Source organism: Salvelinus namaycush, chromosome 39 (genome assembly GCF_016432855.1).
Source record: "Salvelinus namaycush isolate Seneca chromosome 39, SaNama_1.0, whole genome shotgun sequence".
NCBI classification, from domain to species: Eukaryota; Metazoa; Chordata; class Actinopteri; order Salmoniformes; family Salmonidae; genus Salvelinus; species Salvelinus namaycush.
The window spans coordinates 14,122,273-14,138,151 of record NC_052345.1 but is presented as its reverse complement, the minus strand read 5'-3'; the positions used below and the strand labels follow the sequence as shown (position 1 = coordinate 14,138,151).

Here is a 15,879-nt window from a genome sequence, read left to right as displayed (position 1 = left end):
GCTCAAAGAAGGTATGAGTCTTTTATTTAATGTATACGATTTTTGTTGAGGTACTTATGTTTCTTTGAGAAAATGTAAGATTTCACATTTTGAATTGTTGTCTGAATTTTGTTGAATAGTAAAATACAGTGTAACAGTGAAGAAAAAATAATATAAAAAAATACTTAGACACATTTAGAATCATTGAAATGTTCAGTCACCATGATTTAACTGTGTTTTTTTCAGGAGATGAAATTGTGGGTGCCACAATCAACTTTGACCAACTTTCGAAAGACGATGTGTTGAAAATACTGAAGCTGATGGCTGATAATGGATTTGATGATAAGGTTCAAGTTCTGACGAAAAATAATTTGAGCAAGAGTATGGGGACCTTGGACAGCATCAAAGCACCAGAGGAGGTTTGTGGAATATAGTTAGTAATAGAATAAGCAGGGGGGAAAATTATTTCAGAAAGGTTGCTGGATAAAATATGTTGTTTTTTAAAGGGACAATTCGAGAGGTTGGCAATGAAGCCCTTTATTTACTTCCCCAGAGTCAGATAACCTTGTGGATACCATTTCTATGTCTCTATGTGCAGTTTGAAGGAAGTTGCTAACTAGTGTTAGCACAATGACTGAAAGCTAGCATGCTAGCTGTTCCTGACGCTAGTTAGCTTTGGCTCGTACCTCCAACTACCTCCAACTTCCTTCATACTGGACGCAAAGACAGAAAAATGGTATCCACGAGTTCATCTGACTCTGGGGAAATCGATAAAGGGCTTCATTGCCAACATCTCAAACTCTTCCATTAAGGATTTGTTTCTCTTTACAGATGCTGAAGGATTCATATAGTAGACTCTACAATGCCAAAATAAATAGGTTCATGAAGGATGACAGCCCTGGACAACCTGCAGGTGCTGGGAAAAGAGGCTCCCATAATGGACAGGTGAAGGGCAAGGGACCGAGACCTGTCTGGGACAAACCTAAAGTTAAAGGTGACCTCAAACCCCCTGTCCTCACCATGGATTACCCAGTTGTGGAGACACCCAAAGTAGATGCTCCAACCTACCTAGAGTCTCCAGACCTCAAATTCTCTGCTCCAAAGTTAGAGGTGCCTAAACTTGATGTCAAAGGCGTGGTACCTGATGCTCGCGGTGGAGAACTTTCATTGCCTAATGCCAACATTAGTACATCAGATCTCTCCCTGCCTCATTTAAATGGGTCACTAAACATTGATGCTCCAGCAGTTAACCTGGAAAGGCCATATCTTGAAACTGATATAGATGCTATTGATGCTCCAGAATTTGATATGTCTTTGCCCGAAGTTGACCTCAAACGCCCTGATCTTGACCTGAAAGTTATAGATCCACTTCCCAAAGTTGTAGGAGATATCAATGTCCCGGAAGCAGAGCTCAATCTACCAGAGGGGGTTGTCACTGCACCTACTTTAAATATCAATGCCCCAAAGATTCATATTGAAAGAACAGGCAAAATGTTCAAAATGCCCAGATTTAAGATGCCTGACTTGGGTCTCTCTGGACCCAGTGTAAATGTACCCAACCTTGAGGTTGATACACCAAATATGAGGATCCCAGATAAAGATATGCCAGGAGTTAATCTCAAAGGTCCCCAACTAGACCTACAAGCAGCAGATGGTAATCTCAAAGGTCCTAATCTAGACCTGCAAGCCCCAGATGTCAGCATGGTGAATATGCCTTCAAGTAAAATCAGAGTCCGGTCCTCCAAGAAACTGAAAAACCCAAACCTTGATGTGGATGATCCCTCTGTTTTTTTTGAATTGCCTAAGGTTAGGCTCTCTCGCAGAGTACCAAAAGGACCAGATTTAGACATTGATGCAGTTTTAAAGACCGCAGACATGCATCTTAAAACCTCTTTGATTGGTGCTCCTGACCTGAATGTCCCTGATGTAGATTTACATTCAGTAGACCTTAAAGGTTCCAAAATAGATCTAGAATTGCAAGATGCAAACATTGGTATCCCATCTGGGAAGATCAAAAAACCAAGTCTTGGTATGCCTGACTTTGATATATCTGGACCAAGAGTTAGGACTCCAGACCTGGACCTCTCAGCGGATGAGATGTGTCTATCAGACGTCTGTTTGCCTGACCTCAGTACTCCAGATATTGGCATACCCTCAGGTAAATTCAAACTAACGAAACCACATGCAGAACTCAAAGCTCCTGATTTCGATGTGGATGCCCCCTCTGGTAAACTGAAGATGCCCAAATTTGGCTTCTCTGGCCTAAAAAGACCAGATCTGGGCATTGATGCTGATGTAAAAACACCAAAGCTAAGTCTCAAAGCTCCCAAGATAAAAGGTGGACTTGATGCACCTGACTTGAACTTACCCAAAGTCGACCTGAAAGCACCTAAGTTTGATGTAAACACTCCAAATATTGACATTGATGCACCCTCAGGAAAATTCAAAATGCCAAAGTTTAAGATGTCTAAATTTGCCCTTTCGGGCCCTAAAGGGCCAGAGGTTGGCATTGATGGAGAGTTGGATGGACCAGACCTGAGCTTATCATCTTCCAAATTAAAACAGCCAGATGTGGATGTTGGTAGCCCATCTGGAAAATTCAAGATGCCAAGTTTTAAAATGCCAGACTTTGGCTTCTCAGGCCCAGATGTTCAAGGGCCTGACTTTGAGGTAAAGAATCCAGACTTGGATCTTTCAGCCCCCAAGTTTAAAGGGGGGATTAGTCACCCAGATTTGAATCTGCCAGATGTAGACCTCAAAGGCCCCAAATTAGACTTTAATGCACCAGATGTAAACTGTAATATGCCCTCAGGTAAAGTCAAAGTACCTACATTGAAGAAACCAAAGGTTGATCTGAATGCTCCTGATCTAGACATTGATGGCCCCTTTGGTAAACTGAAAATGCCCAAATTTGGGCTGTCTGGTAAAATGCCAAAATCCACAAAACTGAATCTCAAAGCCCCAAAGATAAAGGGGGGAATTGATTCCCCAGAATTGAATTTTCCAGATGCTGATCTCAAAGCCCCTAAACTAGATGTAAACACCCCAGATCTTGACATCAGTGCACCCATTGGGAAATTCAAAATGCCCACATTTAAAATGCCTAAATTCAGAGGCCTAAAGGGACCAGATGTTGACATAGATGGAGACTTAGAGGGCCCAGATATAGATATCAATGCCCCCACAGCTAACCTCAAAGGTCCCAAAACAGGTCTAAAAATGCCAGATTTGAAGATGCCTGATTTCGGGCTATCTGGGCCAGATGTAGATGAACCTGACTATGACTTACCTGATATTGGCCTCTCAGCCCCAAAGCTAAAAGGGGGAATCAGTCCCCCTGATTTAAGACTACCTAAGGGTCATCTCAAAGGGCCCAAACTAGATCTCAATGCTCCAGGTTGTGATGTTGATGCTCCCTCTGGTAAACTGAAAATGCCCAAATTTGGGCTCTCTGGTACAATGCCAAAATCTCCAAACTTGAGGCTCAAAGCTCCAAAGATGAAGGGGGGAATTGATTTTCCAGACCTGAATTTACCAGATGCTGACCTCAAAGCCCCTAAACTAGATGTGAATGCTCCAGATATTGACATCAATGCACCCTCAGGGAAATTCAAAATGCCTAAATTCAGAGGCCTGAAGGGACCAAATGTTGACATTAATGGCGCTATAGAGGGACCAGATCTGAACTTGTCATCTTCCAAACTCAAGGGTCCCAAAGCAAACCTCAACATTCCAGATGCTGATATTGACAGTCCATCAGGAAAATTCAGAATGCCAACTTTCAAGATGCCAGATTTAGGTTTATCTGGACCAAAAGTTAAGGGGCCTGACTTGGATCTTTCAGCCCCCAAGTTTAAAGGGGGAATTAGTCACCCAGATCTGGATCTGCCAAATGTTGACCTCAAAGGCCCCAAATTAGACCTCAATGCACCAGATGTAAACTTTAATATGCCCTCAGGTAATGTCAAAGTACCTACATTGAAGAAACCAAAGGTTAATCTGAATGCTCCTGATCTGGACATTGATGGCCCCTCTGGTAAACTGAAAATGCCCAAATTTGGGCTGTCTGGTAAAATGCCAAAATCCACAAAACTGAATCTCAAAGCCCCAAAGCTAAAGGGGGGAATTGATTCCCCAGACCTGAATTTACCAGATGCTGACCTCAAAGCCGCTAAACTAGACATGACTGCTCCAGATCTTGACATCAATGCACCTTCTGGGAAATTCAAAATGCCCAAATTTAAAATGCCTAAATTCAGGGGCCTAAAGAGACCAGATGTTGACATTGATGGAGACTTAGAGGGCCCAGATATAGATATCAATGCCCCCACAGCTAACCTCAAAGGTCCCAAAACAGGTCTAAAAATGCCTGATTTGAAGATGCCTGATTTCGGGCTATCTGGGCCAAATGTAGATGCACCTGGTTATGACTTAACTGATACTGATCTCTCAGCCCCAACGCTAAAAGGGGGAATCAGTCCCCCAGATTTGAGGCTACCTAAGGATCATCTCAGACGGCCCAAACTAGACCTCAATGCTCCAGATATGCCCTCAGGTAGATTCAGAGTTCCAACCATAGAAAGGCTAAATGGTAGCATCAAAGCCCCTGGTTTTGACATCAGCACTCCTACATTCAAAATGCCCGAAATGCCTAAATTTATGTTGTCTAGTTCAAAAAGACCAGATCAAGACATAAGTGCTGACATAGGTTTGAAATTGTCAAAGATGAAAGGTGGGATTGGTTCACCAGACCTGGACCTACCTACAGTTGACCTAGAAGCCCCTAACATGGATTTAAACACTCCAGATATGAACATTGATTCACCCTCTGGGAATTTCAAAATGCCCCACCTCAAAATGCCTAAATTCAGCCTTTCTGGTCTGAATGGTCCAGATGCTGGAATAGATGGAGACATTGATGGACCGGACCTGAGCTTGTCAACCCTGAAAGTAAACACAGGGATCGGTAGTCCAGATTTAGACATAAATGTTCCCTCTGGTAACCTCAAAGGCCCCCAAGCTGATCTCAATTTGCCAGACAGTGACATTGCTATACAATCTCGAAAATTCAAACTGCAATCCTTTAAATTGCCTCAGTATGGAAATCCCAATCTAAGGGCAGGTACAGATATGGACTTTATGAAAACAAATGACATTTCTCCTCCAAAGGCTAAAGTGGATCTAAAAGCACCAGACTTGAAAGCTAGTCACCCAGATGTCAGCCTGAGTTTACCCAAAGCTGATATCAGAGGCCCAGAATACAAAGTGTCATCGCATAGTAAACGCAGATCTGATATCCCAGGTGAAGCGCATATAAAATTGCGGACAATGGACATAGATACCGAAGTGACACTGCCACACACTGATAGGAAGTCTAGGAAGGTCAAAGGAAGGGCCAGTGATCCCATTGCAGATATAGAATTGCCAAAAGTTGAGTACAAAGCAACTGGTTTAGATCTGCGAGGTTCAGACCTTAACGATCCCACAGGGAATTTAAAAATTCCCAAATCCAAGACTAAATTGGGTAGTCATACAAGAATACCAGACTATGATATAGACTCAAGTCTTGCCAGTATTAACGCCTCAGTCCCTAAACTCCCACCCCAAAGGTATGGAGTAGAGGTTTCACAGCCAGATTTACATTTGAGTAGAACTGACCTCAAGGGCAATAAACATCATAGAAAAGCCCCAGCTGGTGAAACTGGCAGAACAAAAAGGAGAAGTCCAAAACAGTCTGAAATTGGAATGTCTATACCAAATTTTACCCATGGTTCAAACCCCAAAATGTCTGAAGATAAAGAAGGATATTTTGTCACTGCATTTCCCAAACATCTCAAAGGGGATGTACCAGATGGAACTGGGAGCCTGAAAAATCGGCACAAGGAAGAGTCAAACCGTAGATCTCATACACTCAGAAGTCTCGATTTCAGTGCATCAAATGTGGACCTTGAAGTTCCAGAAGATGAGACCTTAAAAGGGTCAACATTCTGGCTTTCAAAGCTTATATAGCGTTCAGACAACTGACTAAATGTAATTTTAGGCTTGTTTGAATCACAATCTTCTGTTGAAACATAATGCAGAAAACGTCTGTTACGTATAAAACAAGCATCAGATTATTTGCACATATTTGTACTTTTTTATTGGCATTTGTATTGGCATTGGCATTTGTTATGAACATGTTGAAAACGAATGTGTAAAGCTTTCTTTTGTCAAGTGATTTAAAAAATGTATGAAAGGTTTATGTTCTGCTGATAAGCTATTTGAATGGTATTTTTACTATACACTTGCTACATTGTAATAAAATAAAATGGGATTTAGTAACTTTTATAAAATCTTTGGTTTTATCTTTCTTTACATGAATTCAACAAAATAATTATTTCAAAACAACTTCAAAATGCATTAGCCAAGGCTTCATTATTCTGACCTGATTCTGACAGTAGGCCTTATTTCCCTTACTTTTTAACATTGAAATAATATTTGGCAAATTCAATATTTCAAGCTGAGAATATATATATTTTTTAACTCAACTGCTATTTTTGTAGAAATATTTAGGTTTGGAAAAAAAAGTATAGTATCGTTTCACCTGTTAGAGATGTTCACCTCCGCACCGCTAGGTGGCAGTCTTATCACGCTTGCCTTTACGCAACGTAAACGTCATCAGTATGCGACAACACACTAGCACAGCCGCATGACCTTTCTTATTTGGAAATTGAAATATCTAGAAAATGCATGTTTGTTTCAGAATATGATCTCTTCAAAGACTGTTTTGAAGAAATCGCACGTATTTAGTTGTCTTAATTAGGTTTACAGAAATGTTTCGTTTATCAGTTATAGTGTGTGGTCGAGGCATTTGTAAAAAGGTGAGCGTTAAGCTAGGCTAATGCTAACTTAGCTAGCTGTCACTTTATTGACGATATATAAAGATGTAGTGGATGAAATTACTGCGGGCACATATAAAAGCTCATTGTCAGATGTTCTTTTTTTAGTTGGCTTCATCTTTCTCTGGAGAGAACGTTCTACCCTCAAATTTACGCATCCCTTCCAATCTCGTGGACCGTGCAAGAGCAAGTAAGGTCTGCTTTTTCATTCACTGCCTTCTATCATGCATTATGGATCATTGAACTGATGGTGCGAATTTGAAGAAGCTAGTTCTATACAGATGCATGTAGACTGCAAGACCCTGCACAGACTCCAGACACAAAGATTTATTCCCCCATTCTTGAATGCAATGTTGGTGTGTCATTTTCAGAGCGTTCATTTCCAACTAGGTCAGATGTAAGAAAGCTATTGATGACTTGTGGTCTCTTTCCAGAGAGGCCTCCTCCTCCATCAGACTCCAGTCTTCCTGTGTTGAGGAGGTGTGATGCTGCCGTCCCCGTACACCTGAGCCCAGTACAGACATGGGTGGAGACGTTGGAGAGGCGGGACAGTGAAACTTTGGGTTTGGTTGACCTCCACCCCGATGTCTTTGCAGTCCCTACCAGGTAAAACTGTCAATGTCTAACATTTGTATTTACATTTAAGTAATTCAGCAGAGGCTCTTATCCAGAGAGACTTACATATTCAGTGCTTTATCGTTTGGTGGGAATAGTGACGCTTAAATTATTTTGTTCCCACCAGGATTGACATACTCCATGAAGTTGAACTCTGGCAGAGAAATTTCAAGAGAATTGTAAGTAGCTGCTGTTGTGGCCATATTATTAAAATTAGGTTTTGAGAAGTACAGGCATATTTATGTAGGTTTATACCCAAAGCTCTGTACTTATGAGTTGAGCTATATTTGACTAAATGCACCTGCTCCTACTATAATAACTGAAAATCTCCCTTAGAGCCATGCCCACACTAAGGTCAGATCGGAGGTGAGAGGTGGAGGAAGGAAACCCTGGAGACAGAAGGGAAGTGGCAAAGCACGACATGGAAGCATCAGGTCACCTATATGGAGAGGAGGTGAGGGTCTCAGTCTGTATGGGCCAAGTCAGTAGTATTGTGATAAGTGGAGGACAGCATTTTACTGGACACATACAGTTCAACACAGTGACAAAACAAACATTACATTTTACGGTGCCAGTTCCAAGAATGAACAGACAAATCTGTCATCTAAATATCAGTCCAAAAGAAGGAACAGTCCCAGCTAAGAGCCAAAGTCATTGGAGAGATTTAAAACAATTAGAATAAATTACATAATTTCTGTTTTGCAGGTGGTGTTTCTCATGGACCCAGAGGACCAACTAGTTTTTACTACATGTTGCCCATGAAAGTACGTGTTCAAGGACTAAAAATTGCCCTCAGCTCCAAACTGGCCCAGGTATGTACCATTTTATTTGTGAAAACACTTTTCACAAGTACAAGTTCATTCACATCTTAAAAACAACCTCTGTATGGTAATGAATGCTTTTTAATTATGCCATCTACATTCCTACTGTATTAATGTTGGGTGTTTTTCAGGATTATCTCCATGTGGTTGACACACTGAACATCCCCACACCTGACCCACAGTACCTCATGGACCTCATCAGATACCGACACTGGGGGGAGTCTGTTTTGATAGTGGATGCGTAAGTATCAGCAGTGAAAGAGAGAAAAAACCTCTGTGGACATCCTAGCTGAGGATTGAGTCTTCGATATTTTACAGGGGTGAAGAGCTTCCTGAGAACATCCTTCAGGCCACTGAGAGCTTGAAGACTGTGAATGTCATTCCAGCCATAGGTAAGTTGACACTGATTTAAAAAATCTGGGGGGGGGGGGGGGCGCGCAACTAAATATTAAGGTGTTTTTAATGTTTCGTACACAGTGTATAATTGATCTAGGAGCAACATTGTTACATAGTACCATGTAAACTGTATTTACTGTTACTACACAGGCGAGGGCAAATTAATGTGAAGTTCAAATGTTTCCTGTTGACTTTTCTTCTACAGGCCTGAACGTTCATAGCATGCTAAAACACGAGGTCCTGATCCTCACCCTGGAAGCAGTGAAGTTTCTGGAAAACAAGCTGCTTTGGCACGATGAACGCTTCACACCGCTGTACCCGTTCAAACTCCCCTACACTGACCTGCCTTGAAGGCACTGGGTGAAGTAATAACGTCATGTAACATATTCAACGATCCAAATGTTTGTCGTGCATTTTAATATGTTCAATAAAAACTTGTGAATAAATTAATGTTAATGATAAAATATATGCAAACTGGTGATTAAAAGAGAGCCTATTTAAGGCGTAAGGTACATGATGCCTAGAGTCGATAGTTGTTTGGCGGTAGGAGTCCATTGGCCAAGTCATGTCGTATTTCCCATCTCAGGGCGGAGCGTTTCTTCTCTGTAGGCACCACGTAGGTGTTGGGCACAAATACTCTTCGAGGCTTCGGCTGGGGGAAACAATACAATATGTCAATGTTTTCAGTCATCGCAAGGTATTTACCCCCCCAGAAAAACATTGTTTATATATTTTCTGTTAGGCCATGTATGAGGTTTCCAGGGAGCAATGCAGCACAGCTCAGTGCATCCTCAGTGGTGTTACTTATTCCTGTTCAAATTCTTTAAAAAGTGGACCGTTCCTTGAAGTATTCACTAATTTGTCATGACTGGAAAGGTGGGGTCCTTGCGTTCACCTGTCCAACCATGTCTAATCAGCCATTTAGGAATGTGATTGGTTAATGATTAGTGGGCATGGCTAGGGAGGCAGGTTGGCTAGCGGGTATAAGACAACAGGTCCCAGGTTCAACACCTGATGCTGATTTTGTTTTTAAAGAACAGTGGGTTGGGCTTACAGCGAGAAAAGACATGCCTGGGTCATTGCCCCCAAGTGGCAGAGAGCGTAACATGGGTTGCAATGCAGCAGGTCCCTGGTTTGAATGCGAGTCCCATATTATACATTCTCTATCAACTTGGATTACTTGAATAAACAAATGAACGTGAAATGTGGTTATGCCCTCAGAACAACATTGAATAAGAAACTCATCTGTCCTGTCTTCTCTAAATTAGGGGAAAGATGAATCAAAACACAAATACTTTGTCCATTTGCCTTACATTCCACGGAAATGTGTCTTACACACACGGGGCACCAGGATACTAAAGGCAATTTCTTGAAATATTGAATGTTTACATGCATAATTTATGCAGGACTGTGTCAAACATGGCATGGACTAATGACATTCTTTTTGGGGGGGGGTCCGTTTAAGGAATTTTCTGACCTGAAATAATGAATGACAGGATGGTTACAAGATTATAAATGAAGCATACTCACTGGTAGAGGTTGGTACGCGAGCTGTTCCTGAAAATACAAAGAGTGATTAATTCAGACATTATGGTAATGCATCCTTATAATTCATCATGATTTGTCCACTACATGCAAAAAGTGGTCTTCAAATAAAGTATGTAAGCCAACTGAGTTTGTTATGGAGAAGGTGTTCATACCCTGATTTCCCAGTGCAGTGCTTTCCTATCCTTCTCTCCTGGTGCCTTGAACATTTCCCAGTCCTGCTTGTACTGGAAATACCTTTGGAAGATGGAACAATATGAAAATGTAGCACAGATCCACAGCAGTAATCTTTCAAAAGATGTATACTGATTATTTAGACATTTCGGTAATTATCCTTTTACTTTGCCACTGGGTCGGTCTTCTTCAGGCTTCTGGTGTGAGGGTGATCCATCACTGGGCGGATAACTGCAAGAGCAGACATGAGTGACTACGTTTAACTGGGGCACATTGTAACAGGACCGTGAGCACGATGACGTGTAACAGCAGTGTGGGTACTTACACGACTTGGGCCGGGGTCTGATGTCACTATCGCTCTGAGATCTGGCCTGTAAGAGATTTAAAACATTTGTTTTCAACAAACATACATATGTTTGCAACGATTCTCAAAAAAGATCCTGGACGTGAGGATAAATTATATTTATTCCAAAAACATCAAACCCTACCTCTTCAAAGAGTATTCTAAATAATCCCACAGCACCCCCCCCCCTTCGTGAACTAACACTCACACTTTCTCCCCTCTTACTAGCTCAGACTTTGCTGATAGCTACTTTGAGGAAAAATGTACTTACTATGACTGATATGTGGTTGTCCCACCGAGCTATCTTAAGATGAATGCACTCATTTAAGTCGCTCTGGATAAGAGCATCTGCTAAATTACTAAAATGTACCCATGTTTAATCTTCTGAGATTAATAAACAAAACCGAAGTTAGCTCTCAAAAAGGCAAGAGTACCCACCATGCCTCTGTAGGCTTTGAAGGCACTTGGGAGACAGTCTGATTCAGACCTGTCACTCAGACTGCCTGCATCCTCACTCTCCAGCTCCGACTCCTGGTGGGTGGACATGGACACATGAATCGCTCCCAGACGCTCCCCCAGCCCACTCACTGCACCTGAAAGGGAGACATAAATGGGGAAACAATTAACACGTTAGCCTTAGTTACCACTGTGTAAGGCCATAAGCAATGCTAGTAAGCTCTAGGCAGGTGTTTTATGATCACTGAGCCGGACAGGCCCAGCACATCTCACATTTTAGTTATACAAGTGCTGCAAGAGGGATTATAGTACTATGCACTGGATCAGTGGTTCCCAACCAGGGTACTTGGCCTATCCACAGGGGGGTACTTGATAAGACTCATGAGACCATAGGCTTACTGGTAAAATGCACAAGGGGGTACTTCAGGGGAAAAATTCAGTTGGTGGTACAGCAACCGAAAAAGGTTGGGAACAACTGCAATGAAGGACATGACTTTCAACTAAAATTTCAGGCAACTTCTTTCACTTTGTTCTCATGTACAGGGTGTCAGTCCATTATGCACATACTTGGACTAAGGGGATGATACCTATAGAAATTGTATTTTCATACTATAGGGAGAATAGACCGGGTATGCGGTTTACCCCTTTTGTGTCTTCCGTTATCCTCCCACTCTTCATTGTCTTTGCACTCAGTGAGAGAACTTTCTTCGGGACACATCCCATCTAATACTGCCTTGTCATTTTTAGTCTGAGCCAATGTATAGTCATCTTCACAGTAGTCCACATCAGTGCGGTCTTTGCGTTCCAATTCAACAGGAGGATGATCTTCACAATATGCCATATTAGAGAGGCTTCGACTGTCTTCCAACTTCTCCACAGCTTGTCAAAAAAGTCCACGTGTAGTCTAGCACTAAGCTTTGTTTGTCAATATCAACAGTACATTTCCAATAGCGCCTAACGAACCTATTCACAGTTGAATAGCTTGTGATATTTGTTTCCAAAACAGACACGTCAAACATTTCCAAACCAACAATCATAAAAGAGAGGCTTAGCTTGCACGTAAAACCAGTATTGTACTCACGGTCTCTTTCGTCAGCAGAGCTGCTTTGCTCCAGGTGTCTTGATAAATCCATAGCATAGCGTGTGGGACTTTTTAATTAAATGTAGTGGCTTTCAAATAGCCATGGGAAAACCAGTTGCAAGATTTGAGACGCAAATCCAAAATCCCATAGAAAGTCAAGAATCCAATGGCTTTAAACTTTAAATGTTTTATATGTAGAATCCAAAATGATAAGTGCAAGGTAAACAAAGGGTCCAATATTCCATTTAAATTAAAAGATCAAGGTAAGACGTATGTGGGTCCCAGTAACCCAAACATTTGCCATAACTAGCAGGCCCTACTTCTTGTCTCTAAATACCAAATGAACCTATGGGCGGGCCCGTCCATATTTTAATTCTGGCTAGAGGGCATAATTGACCTATTCTCATTCAAATCATAAGACCACATAACCAAATTAATATATACACACACCTTATTTAGAAATTAAATCAAGTTATTCTAAATAGAACAATATGACCTAATAAACAAATATTTGCATAACCAAAGAAATAGAAACTGGCTCCAACAACAGGCATCTGAAAACTAAATACAATTATATACCCTGTAGTTTGGATCCTGGGTGCTGATTGGCTGTGTATATCAGACAATATACTTGTTTACTGTTCTATTTATGTTGGTAACCAGTTTATAATAGCAATAATATACCTTATGGGTTTGTGGTATATGGCCAATACACCATGGCTAAGGGCCGTATCCAGGCACTCCACGTCGTGCGTAAGAGCAGCCTTTAGCCGTGGTATATTTAAGCAATAAAGAGTTGTGGCCAATATACCACACCCAACAGTTGTTTTTATGCACGACACAAACCGGTTTCCAACATAAATATAACAGTAAACAAGTAGTTGTGTCATACCCGTGGTATATTTAAGCAATAAGGCCCGAGGAAGTGTGGTACATGGCCAATATACCACTGCTAAGGGCTGTTCTTAGGCACAATGCAACGCGGCATGCCTGGACACAGCCTGTAAGCATGGTATATTGGCCATATATCAAACCCCCGAGGTGCCTTACTGCTACTATAAAATGGTTACCAACATAATTAGCGCTGTAAAAGTAATTGTTTTGTCATACCCGTAGTATACGGTCTGATATAACACAGCTGTCAGCCAATCAGCATCCAGGACCCAAACTGCCCAGTTTATAATGGCCAACATACCACACCCCCTCAGGCCCTTATATTTTAAATATAGTACTCCTAAGCCTTTATGCATAACATTATTGAATTACCTGAATCTTCACTATGTGTTGATTCATCGCAGACGTGAACTTGGCCTTGATGTTTCCTTTAGGAAGAAACAGAGTGAGGTTGACTCAAGTATCCTCAATAGCACACGTGATCATTATAGTCTTAACAAAGCCACACGTGACCATTATAATCTTAACAAAGCCACACGTGATCATTATAGTCTTAACAAAGCCACACGTGACCATTATAGTCTTAACAAAGCCGCCTGATGTAAACTTACCGTACCTAAGGACTTTCCTCTTAATAAAGGGTCTCCCATGCGCTCCTGTGTCTCGGTCTGGTGTGGACGACTGACTGACAGTGAACGATAACTGCTGGAGGTCAGTTAGGTCTGGATCCACTTCCAGCCTATTAGGGGCTGTTGAGGGGCGCTGGTACTTGGGGGCAACAGAGTGCTGAGTGTAGGAGTCATACTCCTGTCTGGCACCATAGTTACTGTTGTCTCTGCTGTATGTGGAGGTTAGCACCTGGGTGGAGCACCGAACAAAGTAACATGCCATTCTAGTATTAGCATTATTATTATTTATATATAAATACAACACAGCTAGATGAAGGGGGACTGAATGATTTGGGACAAGAATATGTGAATATATACCCGTCTTTCATGGTGTGATGGACCAGCCTGCGCAAACACATTTCTGAAGGCTGCGGTGTTATCCTGATGAACTGTTAGGGGGGAAAACAAGGAAATTACAATCAAGAGACTCAAGAGGAACCACACTGCTCATCAAAAGGTGCAACCAACACTTACTGACCAGGGCCCAGTTTCCCAAAAGCATCTTAAGGCTAAGTTCATTGTTAAAACCATAAGAACCATAGGATCCCATGGGTCTAAGAGGAACTTACCCTTTAGATGCTTTTGGGAAACCAGGCCCAGTTATATTTGATTATGTAGTGGACATGAGAACACGTACAGTGATCTCACCTTTAACCTTGGTGACTGCAGGAGGACTTTTGAAGATGGTGCTTTGAGATCTTGTCGAGTTCAATTCACTGGACGAGTGGCTCTTAGATTTTTCATGTCGGATCAGTTCATCTAGATCTATATACACACACGTACACACACACAAAGTTGCTTCTCCACCAATCTGACAGCTAACTTGCAGCGTGAAAGTCACAAAACATCACAGTTATTTCAGATTTAGTCAGCATTTGGTCATCAAAATGTAGGCCTATATTTGCTAATTCTATCAACCCACCTCTTTTGAATTCATGTAGTCTGTGTCTTGGTATGTTGTTGTAACCAAGTGCCTCCAATTGGTGTTGTATTTCATCTTCTGAGAAATCCAGCTGTTCCATTTCCTGAAAAAGAATTGTCCCATAAATGCAATATAAGCAAACGTAAGTAGTTAGTAGTTGGATAGTTAGATGGATAGCGAGATACTGCTAGATAGATAGATAGCTACATGAGAAATGATGGATAGCAGAGAAAAATGATGTAAGTGATTGACTAAAATCAGCAACAAGTTGTTAGCTAACTTCAGGCTAGACAACCACCAACCAAACTCTCGCTACAATCAACCAAACGTTCATGATAGCTTCCTTATCTAGCTAGCCCAAATCAACAAAAGGGATGCACGCTAGCAACTAACGTTAGCTTCAAATACACGTTAAATGACCCAATGGCCCGCTAACGTTAAGTAGCTAAATTATAATAGAACTAGCTAGCTAACTTAGCACGCTAGCAGGATAACAAAGACAGCAGTTCAACACAACAGGCCATTTTGCCAATGCTAACATTGATTGATAAAATGTGTTTTACCTGTACAGTGTGAGCTTCTTATAATAAATGCATGACGTTAGCTACGTCTATTTTGCCGCACAATTATTGAATGAAACAGTTAGCTAGTTACTGTTGTATTTTCAGTACCAAGACAACAACACAGCTGTTGTTCGAAAAAAACGACGCGCTTTGAAAACGACGCCCTTTCAGTATTTTCTTCGGTGGATTTAACGTTGTCCAGAAATATCGCCGCCTTGTGCAAGGAAGACCGTGTGGATACCCTGGCAATGCAGTCAGTGCTATTGATGATGCCTTTACAAGATTTTGTCTGAAATGTTTGTGTGCTCGCCAGTTTGCGGTGCCATCCCTATGGAAAATAAATGGGGAAAGCATAGGGTTTTGGAAAAAACGCCGAAAATATGGTCTGAAGTCAACATGATTAGGAGCTTGTATGCGTTTTGTTCTATAAGATAATAGCAGTCAGTTAACATGACCTTTATGAATTATGAAGCCTTTATGTGATATATGTATTTTTTAAATTATTATTGCATAAATTATTCAAAATTCACAAAAAGTGATGTTA

General features: G+C 41.4%; 2 protein-coding genes across 2 annotated transcripts; one reads left to right on the top strand and one right to left on the bottom strand.

Annotated features, from left to right (window-relative positions):
* The first annotated feature begins 6,637 nt into the window (after nt 1-6,637).
* On the top strand, nt 6,638-10,359 carry LOC120032795 (39S ribosomal protein L4, mitochondrial-like). The gene is made up of 9 exons (XM_038978976.1): nt 6,638-6,839; nt 6,966-7,047; nt 7,292-7,463; nt 7,600-7,651; nt 7,809-7,926; nt 8,178-8,284; nt 8,425-8,534; nt 8,612-8,685; nt 8,895-10,359. The coding sequence occupies exons 1-9, from the start codon at nt 6,792-6,794 to the stop codon at nt 9,038-9,040; spliced, it is 909 nt and encodes a 302-aa protein (XP_038834904.1). The 5' UTR covers nt 6,638-6,791; the 3' UTR covers nt 9,041-10,359.
* Nucleotides 8,281-15,499, bottom strand: LOC120032794 (hydrolethalus syndrome protein 1 homolog). Its single transcript, XM_038978975.1, has 12 exons — nt 15,336-15,499; nt 14,773-14,875; nt 14,499-14,615; nt 14,169-14,239; nt 13,799-14,040; nt 13,555-13,610; nt 11,190-11,344; nt 10,734-10,779; nt 10,576-10,639; nt 10,390-10,471; nt 10,220-10,246; nt 8,281-9,341 (listed from the first exon to the last, which is right to left on the bottom strand). The coding sequence occupies exons 2-12, from the start codon at nt 14,870-14,872 to the stop codon at nt 9,210-9,212; spliced, it is 1,092 nt and encodes a 363-aa protein (XP_038834903.1). The 5' UTR covers nt 14,873-14,875; nt 15,336-15,499; the 3' UTR covers nt 8,281-9,209.
* Between the last annotated feature and the right edge of the window lie 380 nt (nt 15,500-15,879).